We start from the raw sequence: 17,648 nt of genomic DNA on the forward strand, positions 1-17,648 counted from the left end.
AAACATGTGAGAGCTTTGTACCCTATTTCTACTAGTTGTGTTAATGAAGCTTTTTCCTTGGTTCACTCGGATGTGTGGGGGCCTTCGGAAATTCATACCCGTCAAGGTTTTCAATATTTTATAACTTTTATTGATGACTTCTCTCGGATCACCTTTGTGTACTTATTAAAAGATCGCAGTGAGGTACCTCATATCATAGAGACCTTCATTCTACTTGTGCAAACTCAAAATGATGGAACTGTTAAAACCTTCCGATCAGATAGTGCCTGTGAGTATATGTGTCAGTGAGTTGAGGATTTCCTTCGAAAAGGGGGATTGTTCATGAGACGTCCTGTAATTATACTCCCCCACAAAACGGGGTGGCTGAGAGGAAGAATTGCCAGCTCCTTAATGTCACCAGAGCCCTTTTGTTTCAGAGGAATCTTCCCAAACACTATTGGGGTGATGCAGCTCTTACTAATGCGTATCTCATCAACCGCATGCTCAGTCATGTGCTGAATGGTCGGACTCCCCATTCTTTATTTCTGGGAAGTCGTCAACCTTTTCTCCTCCCCCCTCGTGTTTTTGGCTGTGTGTGTTTTATTCATGATCACAGTCCCAATGTTAAGAAACTTGATCCCCGGTCTATCAAGGGTGTGTTTGTTGGGTATTCTCCTACTCAGAAAAGGTATAAGTGTCTTGATCCTACCGCTGGTCGAGTTTATCTTACAAGGGATGTTACCTTCTTGGAACATGCCTCTTAATTTTGTGAGAATCCTCTTCAGGGGGAGAAGTCTGTGGTTAGGGAAGAGTATTCTTAGAGTCAGGAGATTCAATTTATAGATTTTTTGGATTACAAGAAAGAACCTGAGAAGGAGGAAGGGTGTGACATCGGAACTGAGAAGGAAGGTCATCGTTTGTTTGGACAGGTCTACTCTAGACGAGGTGCTCAAACAGAGGAGGTAACTAATGGTGTGAGGTCTACTTCCAATCCCAATGTCATTCCTTCCCTGGATGAACCAAGTCTTACCTTGAAGACTCAAGACGAGGTTGAAAAAGAAAATGAAGAACTTCCCATTATCCTGAGAAAGGGTGTCAGGTCATGTACTCAACACCCGATTGGTAATTTTGTATCTTATTCTAGACTTAGCAAGGATTACAAGTGTTTTCTATCTTCTCTTTCTTTGGCTATGATTCTCAGGTCCGTTGCTGAAGCTCAAAGTGATTTCAAGTGGGCTGATGCTATGAAAGAAGAAATGGAAGCCTTGAGAAGAAACATGACATGTGAAGTTGTGAAGATTCCTGAGGCGGCTCACTTGGTTGGTTCCAAGTGGGTGTATACCGTTAAGTATAAACCAGATGAAAGTGTTGAAAGATACAAAGCTCGTCTTGTGGCCATGGGGTTTAGTCAAAATATGGGATTGATTACTTAGAGACTTTTGCTCCAGTTGTGAAAATGAAGACAGTTAGAGTTGTTATGTCCCTAACTGTGATGAAAGAGTGGAGGATGTACCAACTCGATGCTAAGAATGCTTTTCTCAATGGTGATCTCGAAGAAGAAGTGTATATGTGTATGGCCCCAGGATATGATGAACCAGAGAAATGTTGTAAGCTGAAAAAGGCCTTATGTGGCCTCAAGTAGTCGCCCAGAACATGGTTCGAGCGACTCAGACGAGTGATGCAACATCATGGGTACAATCAAGGGAATGGAGACCACACTCTATTTGTGAAGAAAAAAGAGGGTAGGGTCATTCTTTTACTTGTCTATGTGGATGACATGATTGTCACAAGAGATGATGAGGAGGAGATCATCAAGTTAAAAGTGTTACTGGCTGCTGAATTTGATCTCAAGGATCTTGGCAAACTGAGGTATTTTCTTGGTATTGAGATTGCTAGATCTAGTACTAGCCTTGTGCTAAACCAAAGGAAATACACATTAGATCTGTTGGAGAAGACTGGTGAACTGGGGTGTAGACCTGCTTCTACCTCACTTGATACTGGACACAAGTTAAGCCTTAGAGATGGAGAGTTGCTCTGTGAAGAAGCTAAAGGAAGATATCAACGTCTCGTTGGAAAGTTGATTTATCTTACCCTTATGAGACCAGATATCGCTTTTGCGGTGAATGTACTGAGTCAATTCATGCATGTACCTACTGATGCAGACCTGAAGGCTGTGGATAGAATATTGTGCTATTTGAAGAAAAATCCTGGCAAAGGACTCTTGTATGTGAAACAAGAGACTGTAGAAATCGAGGGGTATTCCGATGTAGACTGGGCAGGTTGTGCTGATACTAGATAGTCTACCACAAGGTATTGTCTCTACTTGGGAGGAAATCTTGTTGTCTGGATGAGCAAGAGACAAGATATGTGTTCTCGATCTAGTGCTGAGGTAGAGTATAAAGTTATTGCTATGGGATTGTCAGAGTTACTATGGTTGAAAATATTGCTTACTGATATCAGGATAGAGATTGAAGGACCTATGAAGATGTACTGTGACAACAAGTCTACAATAAACTTAGCCAACAACCCTGTACTACACGATAGAACAAAGCATGTTGAGATTGACCGTCACTTCATTCGTGGAAGAATTGATGCTAAAGAGTTAGTCTTACCTTACATGAAGTCTGAAGACCAAACTGCTGATGTTCTGACGAACGCTCTATCTTCAACTTTGTTCGAGAGAAATGTATCCAAATTGGGCATGTTTGATATGTATGCCCAACTTGAGGAGGAGTGTATATGCGTATGCCACCAGTCCAGAGAATTGTCAAGAGACTTAGGTGTGGGTACAGGTCAATGCATATATGTATGTATATATATGTATATATATATATACTCCCATTTATATATATGGTTATAGCTTACCTCGCACCTATGTGAGGAAGAAAATTTTATTTTCAAAAGAGAAATTAATTAGATGCCATGTCACACAAACTCTTCAAAAAAGATGCCGCACCCATGTCAACACAACGCTGGTGTTGGTGCTAGTGCAGCTCCAACACACACCCCAACCGTGTCCTTGTGTCCTTTCTTATGCAAGTTCAAAATATTTTCCATTTTTTCGTCTCTATGTCCCTTTCTTTCTTTATGTATAGTAATAAAAGTAAAAAGAAAGGATAGATTAAGCTAAGAAACAATCTAAAATTATATATATTATGAATACACACATTTATATATATATATATATTAAATATATTATATATATACAATTATACACCCTCGCCGCACCCTTGCCAATTAACATGTATTCTCATTTAATTGTATTTAGCCACACAGATATATGGGGAAAAGAAATTTAAGTTTCCACAAGAGAAATTAGTTTGATGTTTTGCTAATTAAGCATGATGGTCTCTCTCTCCCTCTCTCTCTTTGATGACCAAGAAAGAGTGAGTGAAACTCCCATTCCAAGATACTCAAGTTTCTAGAAAAGTATTAGTAAGATGATATGAAGTCATCTCTTCCAAATGATATTTACTATTAAAAGTCTTTCCAAAAAAAAGTGAGACCTGCACAACATTTTCTAAGGAAATGAACACTAAAAGATATTTAAGTCTAAAAAAAAAAGAGTTAAATAAGATGACCTAAATGCATCTCTAGCTCTCAACAATACAATAAAGACACTTGCAATTAAAACAGAATATATATATATATATATAACCTGAGTCCAGCCAGCTCATTATGGATGTGAAACCCTTCAAGTTATCTGTACGTATCACATAGCTACCAACAAAGCTCTCAATACACTTATAAAAGCATGGTTGATGTCTTCAAGTAACATGCAATAACGAAAGCTCCTAAGCATCCCAGACAATTCAATGATATACACAAAATAAAGGATAAGTCTAACACACCAAGTGGAAAAATTGAAGCATATTACATGTGGAATCATAGACATTCCATCTTTATTCATAAAAAGTGTTAAATATAACAGCAAAGATTGCATAAATTCAATTAGAAGAATACGTAATCACAACGCTCCAAATATAATGGTCGACTCACCTGATTGGAAGCATAAAAAGAACTCCTGCCACAAACAGTATTTTGGTAAGCAAAGGAAGACTAGGCACTAAAATGCAGAAAAGAAGGTTGGTCATGCAATGAAACATGAATTTAAATGTGAAGACTGAGTAGTGAGCACTTACTCTTTGGTTGGCACATGAAGATACTTCATGAAAGCTTCAGGAAACTGCTCAAAAAGCTCATGAACAGCATCAACAGAATGAATCTGAAACCAGAAAGTGAAAATGTTGAAGGAACAACAGATTATCAATCTGGAAGGAAAATTAATAAAGCAAGCACACCATACTAAAATTTATAAATTAATTATTTCAGACACATAAAATAACTTGGTGTAAAAATATCAACTTAGAGCAACAATATCTCAAAAAACCAAGCAAAACTCATGATTTCCAAGCAAAAAGCTAAACACTACCACACTAAGATAAATAGATGAACAGCATACCTTGCTAGACCATCACTTGCCCCAAGCAAGAAGCCAACAATTGCAGAAAAGAGTGCATAGAAAATCTGAAAATTGAGAAGATAAATCTGCAAATATAGCATATCAGTACGAGACAGCAGGAAAAAGAACTATTCAAAATAAAAAACAATGAGCCACTGCAGGACATTTTCATGAATTGTCAACGAAAACAAGGAAAAATGGTTCTACAACCAACAATATGGAAAAACTTAACCACCTGAAACAAACTTTTTAGCTGACACACAATCATAAGAACCCAAACTATTAAGTTAAGCTTATGAATTTGACGGTATGCAAGAACCAGAAACACCCTATTCTCCTAAATCACAATTTACCTACAGAAGTTTTGACTTTGCACACCTTGACTAACCACATAACATTAATCAATAAAATCTAAAAAATGCATAGATACAAAAGAATCATCAATAAAGGAAATTAACAAATTTCTAGCAAAAACTGAGCTTTATGAAACATATTGAGGTATATACAGCACTATCTATAAAGAACTATCTAAAGAGGAAGAGAGGTTGTAGCTCATATGAACATGTCGACAACATTAGGTCTGCCAAGCACTGCTACTGTCATGGGAAATTTTAGGTTATTTATAAGCATCCTCGTAGTCTAAGGCTCTCCAGAACCTAACGAGCTTAGCAGCTGATGTTCCCTTCAAAGCCAAAAAAGGTTTCAAGTACACAGCCAACAAAATTTCAGCGAACTTAAGGCACAACCCCATCTCCACACTTAGGCAACCCAAGCTAGGGCTTTGAAAAATCAGTAATAGAAATATAAAGAACATAATACATGTATACACACTCCAAATTCTGCCACATAAGTGTCCATGTCGACCATAAATAGGACCTAGGCAGTCATAAAGTAGTTACATAGTGTATGTGGCACCTCCTCTGGCTGCAACTTCATTCAGCCATTGGCGCCACAAGCAAATGCCGGAAACCTTGTTCCTCTTTGTTTGATATGGCTAATTGCCATTTTGTGCTGCTCAACTACCAGCCAATACGTACCCTTCAGTCCATCTCTTTAGGAGCTGAGTGCTAAGCATTGGCTGAGTTGTCTCTACCATAGTCACAAATATCATCTCGGAGTTTTAAATGGTGAGGTTTTTCTCGGGTATAATACGGAGAGCTTGAAAAAAATGAGAAAAAAAGGAAAAATATGGTAAATTTTTTAAAATTTTAAAATACTAAAAATGGTGAAAAAAAAATAAGTGAGAAACTAATAACACAAACATCACAAGATAAGTAGATTTGCAACAAATAAAAAATAGAAAATGAAAAAAAAAAACTGTTTGGCATTAAAAAAAGTAAAAAACACGTTAAAAATGTGTTTTTTTCGTTTTTAACGTTTTTTTCAAAAAAACATGTTTTTTCTAAGTTTTAGGCGGCCATTTGATTTTTCGTGTTTTTTCTTTTTGGAAAAAACATGTTTTCTGTGACTATGGTCTCTACTCATCATTGGCCTTCAATTGTCAACAAGTTTGTGCATATGCGCAGTTTTCATATTCCCACTTGGTCACCCATCTTCAATCCCCACAAGCCAAGTTATGAGTTTCATCTGCTACACCACATGCTATCATGAATCATACCTCAATGTAGCATGGCCAAGCCCTTAGCACCAGGCCATGCCAACCTGCTAAGTCACTAACTTGCTATCAAATGGCCATTCCATCATTGGCCCAATTCAACATCTAATGTCCACCCCATTATTCCAAGTCTTTGCCAACTGCCTTCATGCTTGGCCTTCTCATAGGTGTTGCGGGTTCTACATTCTCAAGTGCCGCAGTGTATGTCACTAGAGAACTAGATGGCGCCGAGGCAATGAGTAGACCCTAGAGCTTAGGCATGCCTAGGCTGGACTAAGCGCTCTAAATGAAAAAAGATAAAAAATAAAAATGTAAAAGCTAATAAAATGCAACCAAAATATTATTATATACAGTCACATACATAAACATATACATGATTATATATAGTCACAGAAAGACTGACAAAATAATACAAAACTAAAGAATGTTAAATAATACAAATTTATTCATATAAATACGCATACAATAACATCAGGTCTCTCTCTCTCTCTCTCTCTGGTTGGTCCACCAAAGCTATTGTGATAGACACCAAAGCTGCTTGCTTGTAATTGTGTCTCAGTGAAGGATCAATAACTTAGTGGAAGGGTTGAAAGGGGAGAGGAAACAGACATTGGCCACCGACAACTTCTTGTTAAGATAAAGGTAAGTCGCTTTGGATTGGGTCTAACCTAAACCCAATCCAAAATGTACCGTCATGTGTCTGCATTGTGGTTTTGGTGCATCAATGCAGGTACTAGAGGCTTATCAGTCGTCTCATACCCATGTTACATGGACAAAACTTAGTTTGTCAACTGAAATGCATAGGCTACTAAGCATCTAGGCATCTTAGGCAGCATTCTACGCACTTTCAAATGGTAAGTCACCTACAACTGGCTAGCTTAGCTGATCAGCTAGGTTTACCATAAGCTTTTTTAGGCTTTACAGTTATCCATGTATACTACTAATGCACAATAACAATAATATAACCAATTGCAAGAAAAATAGTCTAAGATCTGACATCCCCCATCCAATACATAACTTTGAGAGCCCAAATCTTACTTGTGCATGACTTTATCACAAATTTACGAGTTAACAAGGAGCCTAGTGATGTGAACCTACTCAAGGCTCTATCAGCTCCACCTGCCTTGGTCACCAAAGGGCATACGACCCAGGGATGACGCACCAGCTCACCTCGTAGAGGCTATGGATAGTAGCTGCAACCCATCAGTTGGCCAGCCAGAATGTCACGACCAAGAGATATGTTGAGGACCCAGACCCTAGAGCCAGTGGAACCGCTGCCCTAAGCCGAATCCTCTACCCAAGATCACTCAGGGTAGCCTATAGACTGAATCCTAAGACTCAAGACACTAAAAACAACAACAAAGTAAATAACCCGCTGGACAGAAACCCCGGCTTGACTTTACCCTGGGACGAGGATACATGTATGGTTAACCCAATCCCGGTTTTAGACCTACTACAAGCACTAGGAGGGAAGGCTGACACGACTGCGAGGGATATGGGATCCACTCACGACTCACAAGACTCGACCCAAACAAACTTACAGAATCATAGACTACTAGATGAGGAGGGTAGTCTACCACAGTGAAGGGTGACAGGGGTGGAAGCTGCTGGAGATGGAGCTCGGCCCGCCTGGCCGAGGGTAGCACTGATGCCATTGTGGCTCAACCTGCCTGGCCGAGGACGATGTTGCTGCTGTGAAGGCTCAGCCCGCCTGGCCGAGGATGCTGCTGATGGCGCCTCAAGAGATTCGGCCTGCTTGGCCGAGGGTGACGTAGGAGCACGATCCGAGAAGCTCGACCCACCGGGTCGAGTGCACCGAAGGGGCGAGGACGTTGCGCCTAGGGTGGCCGCTACCGCTATGGGCCATGATTGGCCTTGGTGCAGTGTTGACGATGGGGGTGTGGTAGCGACGGAGTCGGCTCGCCTGGCCGAGGTCGCCGAGATGTCTGCGACAAAGGTTCAGCAACAGGTGCGGAGAGGCCACGAGGGAGAGTTGCCAACGGTGGCGAGGGCACCTATGATTTTCGGCCCGCCTGGGGAAGATGATGGAGTTTGGTGTCGGCCCGCCTGGCTGATGTTGGTGCTGTAGGAAGGTTGGCTGGGACAATGGCCGCGGGGTTATATGCTGCCGACACTTACCAACCTTGGAGGGAACCTAGCTACAAGACTCCAAGGCGAGGGGGCTAAGCTAGTAGTTAATACTCTGGCTCGGTTGAGGAGGAAGGGATTAATGGCTAAGAGAGGGGATTACGAAGAAGAAGGGAGAGATTAGCAAGGAGAATTAAAGACTCACCTTAATTGCTCGCTTGGAACTTGAAGGGCTTGGTCCCCACGATGATGACACATGGTAGAGGGGACAGTTGAGATGAATGGTTGGAGGAGTGAATGTTCCCCACGGTGAACCGAGGAGCTCGGGAAGGAAACCCAGGAGTTAATGTCCTCCTCGTCCATGCCAAGGTGTTAAATGCTCGATAAAAGGATGAATCTGCCCTTCTTGGACTTGCCCTCCTTTAGTGCCGAAATAACTCGCCAGGGGCAGTTTTGGAAGTGGCGAGTGGCTGTTGGGTGACCACCAGAAAAGGAGCAACAGCCAGTCTTCCGACCGCCGAATGGCTGATTCCGGCCACTCAAATACACCACAGTCCTTGGTTGGTCTCGGCCCAACTTGGCCTGTTGGACAACTTGTGTCCGGGTGATTCTTACTAGGCTGCTGGTTATGGCTCAGCCCCTCTCCACTTTGGCGCCGCTCTCAAATTTGAATGAGAGCTCCCACGACACCGTGGCTCAATGCTTGGCTCCGCCAAGTGTCCGTTGCAACCGCTACTGGCTGTCTACCAGCGGCGATCGCCACTAACCAATTGGTTTAGCTCTGTAGGTGAACCAGCTAGCTATTGCTTAGCCAGACCTTTCCGATCACTCACTCCCTGGATCATACAGGGGGAGAGAAACCTACTATGGCTGAACTTCACTAAGCCCGCCAAGATTGGGAATCTACCTTCCTTTCTAGCCAACCTTATTCCCGATGCGCTCGGGGAGAAAACGAGCCTACTAGGGTTGGTTTCAACCTAGTCTAAGAACAGCGAGAGGGATGGAATCGGGAGAGTTTATCGGTACCAACCTTGTTCTCACGCCGCCGGATTGTTGTCACGCGGATACTAACTGGGCAGAGCCACAACCCACTCTTCTCCACGTCCTTCCGAGACTCAACCAGCCTCTAACCACCTTAGTGTTCAAGGGGGCTGCACCGTGGAGAGCTTGCTCACGTGTCTGGGAAAGATGCGTAGGTCATCGGCTTCAATGGTGATTTTCCGGCAACCACCACCTACGTTGATTTCCTCTTCTTCTTCTTGGCCAGAATCACACGGGCTGAGAGCTTCGTACACCACCTTCACGGCGGGGAATTACACGCCTACATTGCGGGGATTACACGCCTTCATGGCGGGGATTACACGTCTCCACGGCGGGGATTACACGTCTCCACGGCGGGGATTACACACATCCACGGCTGGGATTACACGCCTCCACGGCGGGGAAGTACACACCACGCTGGTGGGGAAGAGAGATAAACTCCAAATTCTATTTCATTAACAAAGCATAATCCCACAAATGGGGTGTACAATAGTTTAAATAGTAAAGTGTAACCGGATCAAACAGTGATCCAAGACCCGAACGAACATGTGACCCGACTCCAATTAAGCAAACCCGACCGACTAATCTAAATGCTTACCCGAACTGAAATAGGAAGACGCTACCTAGGCGGATTGTCTAAGGACTCAACTCGACTTAAAGATGACCGGACAAACCCCAAGATGACATCCAACGGCCAAAGGAAAATGTTTATTTAGCAAAGTTAAGAAAAGCGGACGTTTTCTTTTCAAATGGCCCACGCACATTTAAATTTCTTTTGTCATCGATTTATATAATTGGAAAAAGAAAATAAAAGGTGATTGCAAGTCCCCTTGTTATTAATTTATTTGATGGAAATCGTAAGTGAGCGTGTTTTCGCTTAACAAATATAATTTTATTATCTGCACTTAAATGAAATAACCTCAAATCCTTGGGATCACTTTCGTAAAATGGATATTTTCACATGAATCTCATTTTCTTCTTTGCCACAAACCCAAGGTACCCAACCCCTAACACACATTGACAAGCCTTTCCAAAAACCAGCCCCTGGTTGAGGATTAGGCCTTCCACCTTTTATTAACAAAATCAGAACGTTTACGACTGGTGAACTTCTTAAAAAGCAGCCTTCAAATCAACGGGTGCACTTGCCATTGACCGCGTGACAAGCTTTCCTCATGCCGTGATGTGATCTAGTCAACTTGCAACAAATTTAAGTGCATGTCACTCTTTACCAAACTAGCTAGGGATATTCAATCTTGGAAATTTTATTGCCTACTACTCAACAAACCAGATTTAACAAAAGTGACCGTAAATGAGACAAAGAAAAGCGTGTGTGAACATCGAGGAACGTGATGCATGCTCCTTGGCCTACGTTAGGTGGAAGCCTAGACGACAATTAATAAATGCCCCGATTTGGTCCGAGCACATTAGTCAAGGTGAGCTCAACCACTTCGAGTCTGTCACTGTATATAAATAAGCCCGTCCTTTGGTGTTCTTTCAACCCACCGCTTTTGATCTGTCTCATTTCAACTCCCCAAGTCATGGCGTGCCCGTCGAACCTCTTTGCCACATTCTTCATCGTCTTTGTCATCTCTATTGCGAGCTCCACTGCTCAACTCTCCACCGACTACTACGATTCTTGTTGCCCCGGTTTGCTCGATGCAGTCCGAGCCCAGGTCAAGCTGGCTGTAGACAAAGAACCCAGAATGGGCGCGTCGCTTCTTCGTTTATTCTTCCATGACTGCTTTGTCAACGTATGTCAATTAACCAAGACTTATGCCATACCAGCAGCTTTCTTTAATCAAACAGAGAACTAATTAGTGCATGTTATATATGGCTCGCTTGTTGTCATTAGGGGTGTGATGGTTCCATTATGTTGGATGACACCGCTACGTTCACTGGAGAGAAGAATGCAGCCCCCAACAGGAATTCTACCAGAGGATTTGAAGTGATAGATGCAATCAAGGCTGCTGTGGAGCAGATCTGCCCGGGGGTTGTGTCATGTGCCGATATCTTGGCCATAAGTGCCAGAGACTCTGTTGTTGCTGTAAGTACTGAAATTTTGATCCGCTAGTTAAGCTTTCACGTCAATATATACACATAAAACATTATTATGTTGAAATTAACTGAATTGACTTGAATATATCTGTTTTTTCAATATATATAGTTGGGTGGGCCTAGCTGGGATGTCAAGGTTGGAAGAAGAGATGCCTGGACTGCCAGCCAAGCTGCTGCTAATACTAGCATCCCTGCTCCCACCTTCGATCTTAATCGTCTCGTTTCCAGCTTCCAAGCTCAAGGACTCTCTGTCAAAGACTTAGTTGCACTGTCAGGTACGGATCAATCCAAGTTTGCTTGTCTTGTGTGTGTGTATATATATATAAACAGTCATTGACACCATATGTTGGGGAGCAGGGGCTCACACGATTGGCCAGGCAAGGTGCACCAACTTCAGGGCTCGCATATACAATGAGACCAACATAGATGGCTTCTTTGCAAGGACTAGACAGGCGGGATGCCCCAGGACATCAGGAGCAGGGGACAACAACTTGGCACCCCTTGATATACAGACGCCTACCTCCTTCGACAACAGCTACTTTCAGGACCTTATCAGTATGAGGGGACTCCTCCATTCCGACCAGCAGCTCTTCAATGGTGGATCCACGGATTCACTGGTCACGTCTTACAGCCAGAGCAGCAGCACCTTCAATGCCGACTTTGTTGCGGCGATGATCAGAATGGGAGACATCAAGCCCCTTACTGGGTCCAACGGCGAAATCAGGAAGAACTGCAGGAGGATCAACTAAGAAGGCTTGGGTTCGATTATCGATTGTAGATTAATACTTTGATTCTGATTATGCGCCCCAGAGCTTTTACAATAGCAAGATATTATACGTGTGTTTCCTTTTGGAGGCAAACTATGTTGTTTTGCCGTGTTTGTCATTTCTTACTGTTTAGTGAGCCAATCACCAAAAAACCTTTTTATGCTTTCCCTCATGAGGGTATATCGTCACCACCTGTAATGGATTTATCGTAGGCAGAATCTCCTTGATCTTTTTTGTTTCTTGTGTTGTTTCTTCATGTCAAGCACAGTTCCTAGTGTGTAACTGGTGGTACTTTCCCTTGATACCACTTACCATGCATCTGTATCTTGTGCGAGCATTATGCCGTGCGCATTGAATTTAATTTGTTCGAAAGATCAAAATGGATCGTCAAAGAATTGCACTGCGATCCTAACATTTCCACAGGAAATGGTGATGTTGTAGCCTGAGCAGCGGCAGAGTTAGGATTCTTCACTGTATAGTTAATTTCAAAATTTTATGGGGCGAAGTGAGAATTTTGTCAAAATTTATCTGGTCAATTTCAATTTTTTCAAACTTCGATGGGCCCCTGCCTCCCCCTTGGCTCCTGAACCGATAAGGCATGAGATAATTTGCCTGAAAACCCAATTAAGCAGTTGAAATAATAATTGGGCATTTGCAGTTTTTCTTATACATGACATGTTACGTAAAGAAATTGGACTTAACAAATTTGTAATTTGAAGCAGAAGCAGATAATATGCAAATGGACGATGTTGGTTCTGCCGTATGGAGATCAGATCAGACGAATCCTGAGTACAGTATTTCCCGTCTTAGCATGTATTCTAGCTTGATTGCTTGATGTTTACACAGCTAGCTGATTAATGTTCCAGCAAATTAATCCTATTTTAAAAGCTTTCAATCTCAAAACAAAACTCGTGCCTTATTTATTATGCGGTTAGTTACCTTTTATATAGGAAGTAATCTTTGACGAATGTGAAAGGCCTCTTTGGTAAAACACATAATTTTACCTCGACCTCTCTTTTAATTTACATCTAAATTATGCTTTACGTACTGGAAAAATTTTATGTAGACACACACACACACACACACACACATGTACACTTATCAACATGCAAGAACTTCAGGAAAAATTTTAATAAACCATCAACGTTATCTCATGAAAGTCATATAAGAAACATCTACTTCCCCATATGTTTTCAACTTTATAAATGTCTCTTATACAAACACCTTGTTAAAACAAAATAGCACATGTCTACATTGTAACAAGTAAAAAATGGCAGCAGCCAAAAAAAGAAAAATAGCGAGGTAAAGCGCCACATACCTTGAGGAAACGCAAGCACTTAGGCCAACAGACCTTAGAGCTCAACATCTCAAAGAGCTTTTCACTTAACAATTTCATCAAACTAGTGATGGGTGAGTCTAAAACTGAAATCCTGTAACTAAGACCCTCAGGTTTAAAGACAACAGAGAGAGAGAGAGAGAGAGAGAGAGAGAGAGAGAGAGAGAGAGAGAGAGAGAGAGAGAGAGAGAGAGAGAGAGAGAGAGAGAGAGAGAGACCTCCGATAGCTAGCTTTGCTCTCTTGATAACGTCATACCAAAACCTCCCACCCTACTTTGAGATAGAGATAGCCAGTTTGGCCTCCCTTGATACATGATCCAAGATGTGTTGGTTCTGAGAAACAATTGTTAGCAAAAGGAATGACCTGTCTGCACTTCCTCTTCTTATGCTCCTGTGAATGACACAACACAAGAACACAACACACTAATCGAGCACTTGTTTCTACAAGTGATCACAAAGGCATGACACGTGATAAGAGCACACAACACTAAAAATTTAGAGCACACTTGAAATGCTTTCTCACACTACTTTAGCCAACCCAAAGGGCCATATATATACATGTAAGAAAAAAACTGAAAAAATAAATGACATTGACTCTTGGTAACTCCACTATGGTCATTATGGACATATTAAAAACAGAAAACTGAAAATATAATGACCATATTAAAAACAAAAAACTGAAATTTAAAATAGGGCACATGTCTTGGAACGATGGAACTTTTGGAGAACCCAAAAGTTAAACCGTTCACCTTCTTCATAAAGGCAGCTGCATTAATTTTGCATTAACTTTCATCAACAATGCTATCCAGTAGTGACTCACAAGCATCTTCAAGCATATCTAAAACCTGAAGTAAAAAGCAAAAAACATTATAAGTTGGTCTTCATGCTGCTAAAATGCAGTATATAAAAGATTCTTGAGAACAACATATATCGACTATTAGAAAGATAACCCCTGTCGGCTTCATTATTTGTAAAATAGATTTGCTCTTGAATCCAAAATGTTGTCATTACCAATGGCATGCACTAGTAAGAAGACGGTTGAACAAAGCTGTATTAACAAGAGCCATCTGCCTTATTCTGTAGCCATCTTTCTCCAAAACATCATTACCATCATCGATGGGAGTCTTTCACGAATGATATAAAAGTTGAAATCATTTGTGCAATTTAAAATTAGGATATTAGAAGGTCATTTAATAGATTGAGTTGGATAACGAACCCGAACTGCAAATCAAATTTACAGGACAGGCTTCAAATACTTGTGACCTTTTGTAGACGGCTCAAGTGGTTCTGCTCCAAGATCTCAGTGTAGCACTTTTTGTAGAAGTAGATGGCCCTCTACACCGGTCTAGATTCTGTTAACATATTCAAGGAATAAAAACAAGTCATATTTACACTATATTAGACCTATATTTTAGTAGTCACAAAAGAATGGATAGATATGTGAGCTCATAAAATGCTCCTCATTATGATATGCTGCTACAGATAAAAGATTAAAGCCAAATCAGAAAGCCAAAAGGTGCACGTTGTACAAGAAATCAAGATTCCCAAATACCTAGTAGCTTAAACCTTGGAAGTTATTAAGCTTTTTCCTTATTATGATAATGACAAGATACTTCCAAAATATCATTCATATAATTTTCCGTAGGTTTTAACTGTGTCATAAGTATGCCACAGTAATAATTTTTCTTTTTTTATCAAACTCGAACCTCGAAAAAAATCCACCTTAGTATATTAAAGAATAAGAGGAGGATTTTGAGTCACCAATATGCAATCTGGATTAAGATGGCAATCATAAACATTTTTTCACTCAACCAAAGGCTGTCATAACCAAAGGCTGTCTATAGTAAATCACTAACAAACAAAAAAAAAGAAAGAAAGAAAAAAAATCAGTAGACAGTGTTGAAAAACATAAACCAATAACAGAAAAAGCTTAGGGGATTAACATGGCACATATTTTCTTTACCCACATAAGGCCATCGGCCTTAAAATTGACAAAGTATGTCAATCTCTTATATAGGCATTACAGCTAAGATAACTCTTTATTTTAAAGAGTTGTTACAAGATATTCATTATCAACAAAACTGTTCCTTGATTTTTGTTGTAACTGTTTTCATAATCTATCGCCTTGATTTTTGCCATGATCCTTTCCAAACGATCCTTACCATGATGTTGGCATCCTTATCATTGTGTGTGTCGTTAACCATCATTCTTTTCATCTTCCCTCAAATTGGACGGCGTTTCACAAAGTCCAAATTTGCCATGGAGATTTTGTGGAGGTAGATCATGCTCTGGCAGCAATTCAGAAATCTCAAGCTTGATTCTTGAAGATTTTGTTCACACAGGATCGAGTCCTCGCTTTGGTGAAGAAGGCAGCGATCTCTTTGGTCGTCTGCAAGCCATCTTTGGGTGTTGATCTTCTTTTTCAAGCATCCTGCTCGGATACCATGTTGAAAAATATGAAGCAGTAACAGAAAAAACTTAGGGGATTAACGTGGAACATATTTTTTTTACCCATGGAAGGCCATCGGCCTTAAAATTGACAAAGTATGTCAATCTCTTATATAGGCATTACAGCTGAGATAACTCCTTATTTTAAGGAGCTGTTACAAGATATTCATTATCAACAAAACCGTTTCTTGATTTTTGCTGTAACTGTTTTCATAATCTATCGCCTTGATTTTTGCCATGATCCTTTCCAAATGATCCTTACCATGATGTTGGCATCCTTATCATTGTGTGTGTCGTTAACCATCATTCTTTTTAGACACCAGATAGAAATGAATGAATAGTATATGTACTTTATGTATTAGTTTGTCAAAATGTAAAATGCATATAGCTTGCGGTTGCACAAGAAACTGGCTGGAAGGGAACAAAACTCCAGCAACTAATACTGACAAAAAGGCAAAAAAATGCAAAGATCAGGAAAAAGAAAGGAGGGCACAACACTGTACAGTTTTTCTCGAGAAGTGGATGAATGTGCTCCCCAAATTCGTTCTTCTCACATATGAATATGAAAGAACTTAGATAGGGATAGCAAAATCATTTTGAATCAAACAGTTGCCTCCCAACCCAATTATTTGCACCTGAAGCTTTGAATGGCCATCCAGAAATTTAGCTATGACCTGCACAAAGGGGAGGAAATGTAAGTTGAGTTTCTATGGCATTTTTTTGGATAATCAACCCAAATTATCACATTTCATTTCACTCACTTGTTGAACTGAAATAACAGAGAATAAATAAATATGTAGAGAAAAAAATTATAATTTAAAAAGAAGAAGAAGACATGATAGAGAACACAACAGACCATGAATGGGACCGATAAGAAAATCTAATCACCGCTGGCCGGTGACAGCACCTCTGATGCATTTTGTTTCATAAAACCCTTGTGATCAAGATCGACAATAAAACTATGGATGATGCATTTTGAAATAGGCTAAGTTCTTATCAGTGATCATTGATCTTGCTAGTGGCTGAGATCAATAAGAGATGGCTCCTGCATCCACTATAAAACGAAAATGAAGAACAGAAAAGGAAAACTTTGTGACGCTTTCCCCCTTTTTCCCCTCAGTAGTGGTCGATCAGCATTAATGCCAAAGCCTTTCTCTATCTCTGTCTCTCTCTCTCTCTCTCTCTTCATGTTTGAGTGAGTTCCTCATCAAGAACAAACAAAGAGGATCAGAGGCTTAAAAAAAATGCAGGAACATAAGGTGTTCGAAACAATCAACAAGACTAGCTTTTAGGTTTCTGTTTCCTTGAGTTTGGATGATGAGATGGTAGATACAAAATCATAAAATCATGAACAAAGAATGGAACTCCACTCCAGAAACAGTAATTTTCACTCGAAATGCAAAGGAAATATATAAATATATCAAAAAATTGGAGAGATCCCATACTTTCTTTGTCTAGGAGTAACACGGTTTTAGATCAAAATTTCTCTCCATAATACATGGCCATTAGCAAAATCAATTAAAAGAAGATGAAGCAAGAAGAGTGTCAATGTAGAATCGTTGCTAGTTCCCTCCATTTCTTCCCTTTCTTTTCACAATTCTCTGGCATACCCAACAAATCAAGCAAGCGAAAGGAGGACAAACAAGAACTTCTCTCTATATCTCCAAGCGTGTTACTTAAAAGGCAAAAACTTTTAAATGGAGAAAGAGAAACTGTCACATGACACCTCACATCGCTATCATTAGCACACCTTGCGGACCCTTCGTTTCTGCCAACACCCCATTGCCAAATCTCCATTCCTGCCGGCACCCGGTTGTTGCTGACCAACAATATTTGGGGAAGAGAGTGAGATCAACA

The 17,648-nt window shown here is 40.6% G+C and overlaps 1 protein-coding gene and 1 long non-coding RNA gene across 3 annotated transcripts in view; one reads left to right on the forward strand and one right to left on the reverse strand.

Annotated features, from left to right (window-relative positions):
* LOC116252246 (peroxidase P7-like) overlaps positions 1–12,245 on the forward strand; it is a 44,625-nt gene extending 32,380 nt beyond the window's left edge. The window contains exons 1-4 of one of the 2 annotated variants that reach the window (XM_031626384.2): positions 10,698–10,936; positions 11,038–11,229; positions 11,350–11,515; positions 11,598–12,245. In XM_031626384.2, coding sequence (XP_031482244.1) covers positions 10,724–10,936; positions 11,038–11,229; positions 11,350–11,515; positions 11,598–11,989 — 963 coding nt within the window. In that variant the 5' untranslated portion in view covers positions 10,698–10,723 and the 3' untranslated portion in view covers positions 11,990–12,245. Of the gene's footprint in view, positions 1–10,697; positions 10,937–11,037; positions 11,230–11,349; positions 11,516–11,597 lie in introns of those variants that run through there. The other variant, XM_050077284.1, reaches the window with a different exon arrangement.
* LOC126409987 (uncharacterized) lies at positions 3,794–4,529 on the reverse strand. Its single transcript, XR_007573147.1, has 3 exons — positions 4,442–4,529; positions 4,122–4,204; positions 3,794–4,003 (listed from the first exon to the last, which is right to left on the reverse strand). It is a non-coding gene; the product is annotated as an uncharacterized LOC126409987 (long non-coding RNA).
* Positions 12,246–17,648: the final 5,403 nt, after the last annotated feature.

Source organism: Nymphaea colorata, chromosome 4 (genome assembly GCF_008831285.2).
Source record: "Nymphaea colorata isolate Beijing-Zhang1983 chromosome 4, ASM883128v2, whole genome shotgun sequence".
Lineage (NCBI taxonomy): Eukaryota > Viridiplantae > Streptophyta > Magnoliopsida > Nymphaeales > Nymphaeaceae > Nymphaea > Nymphaea colorata.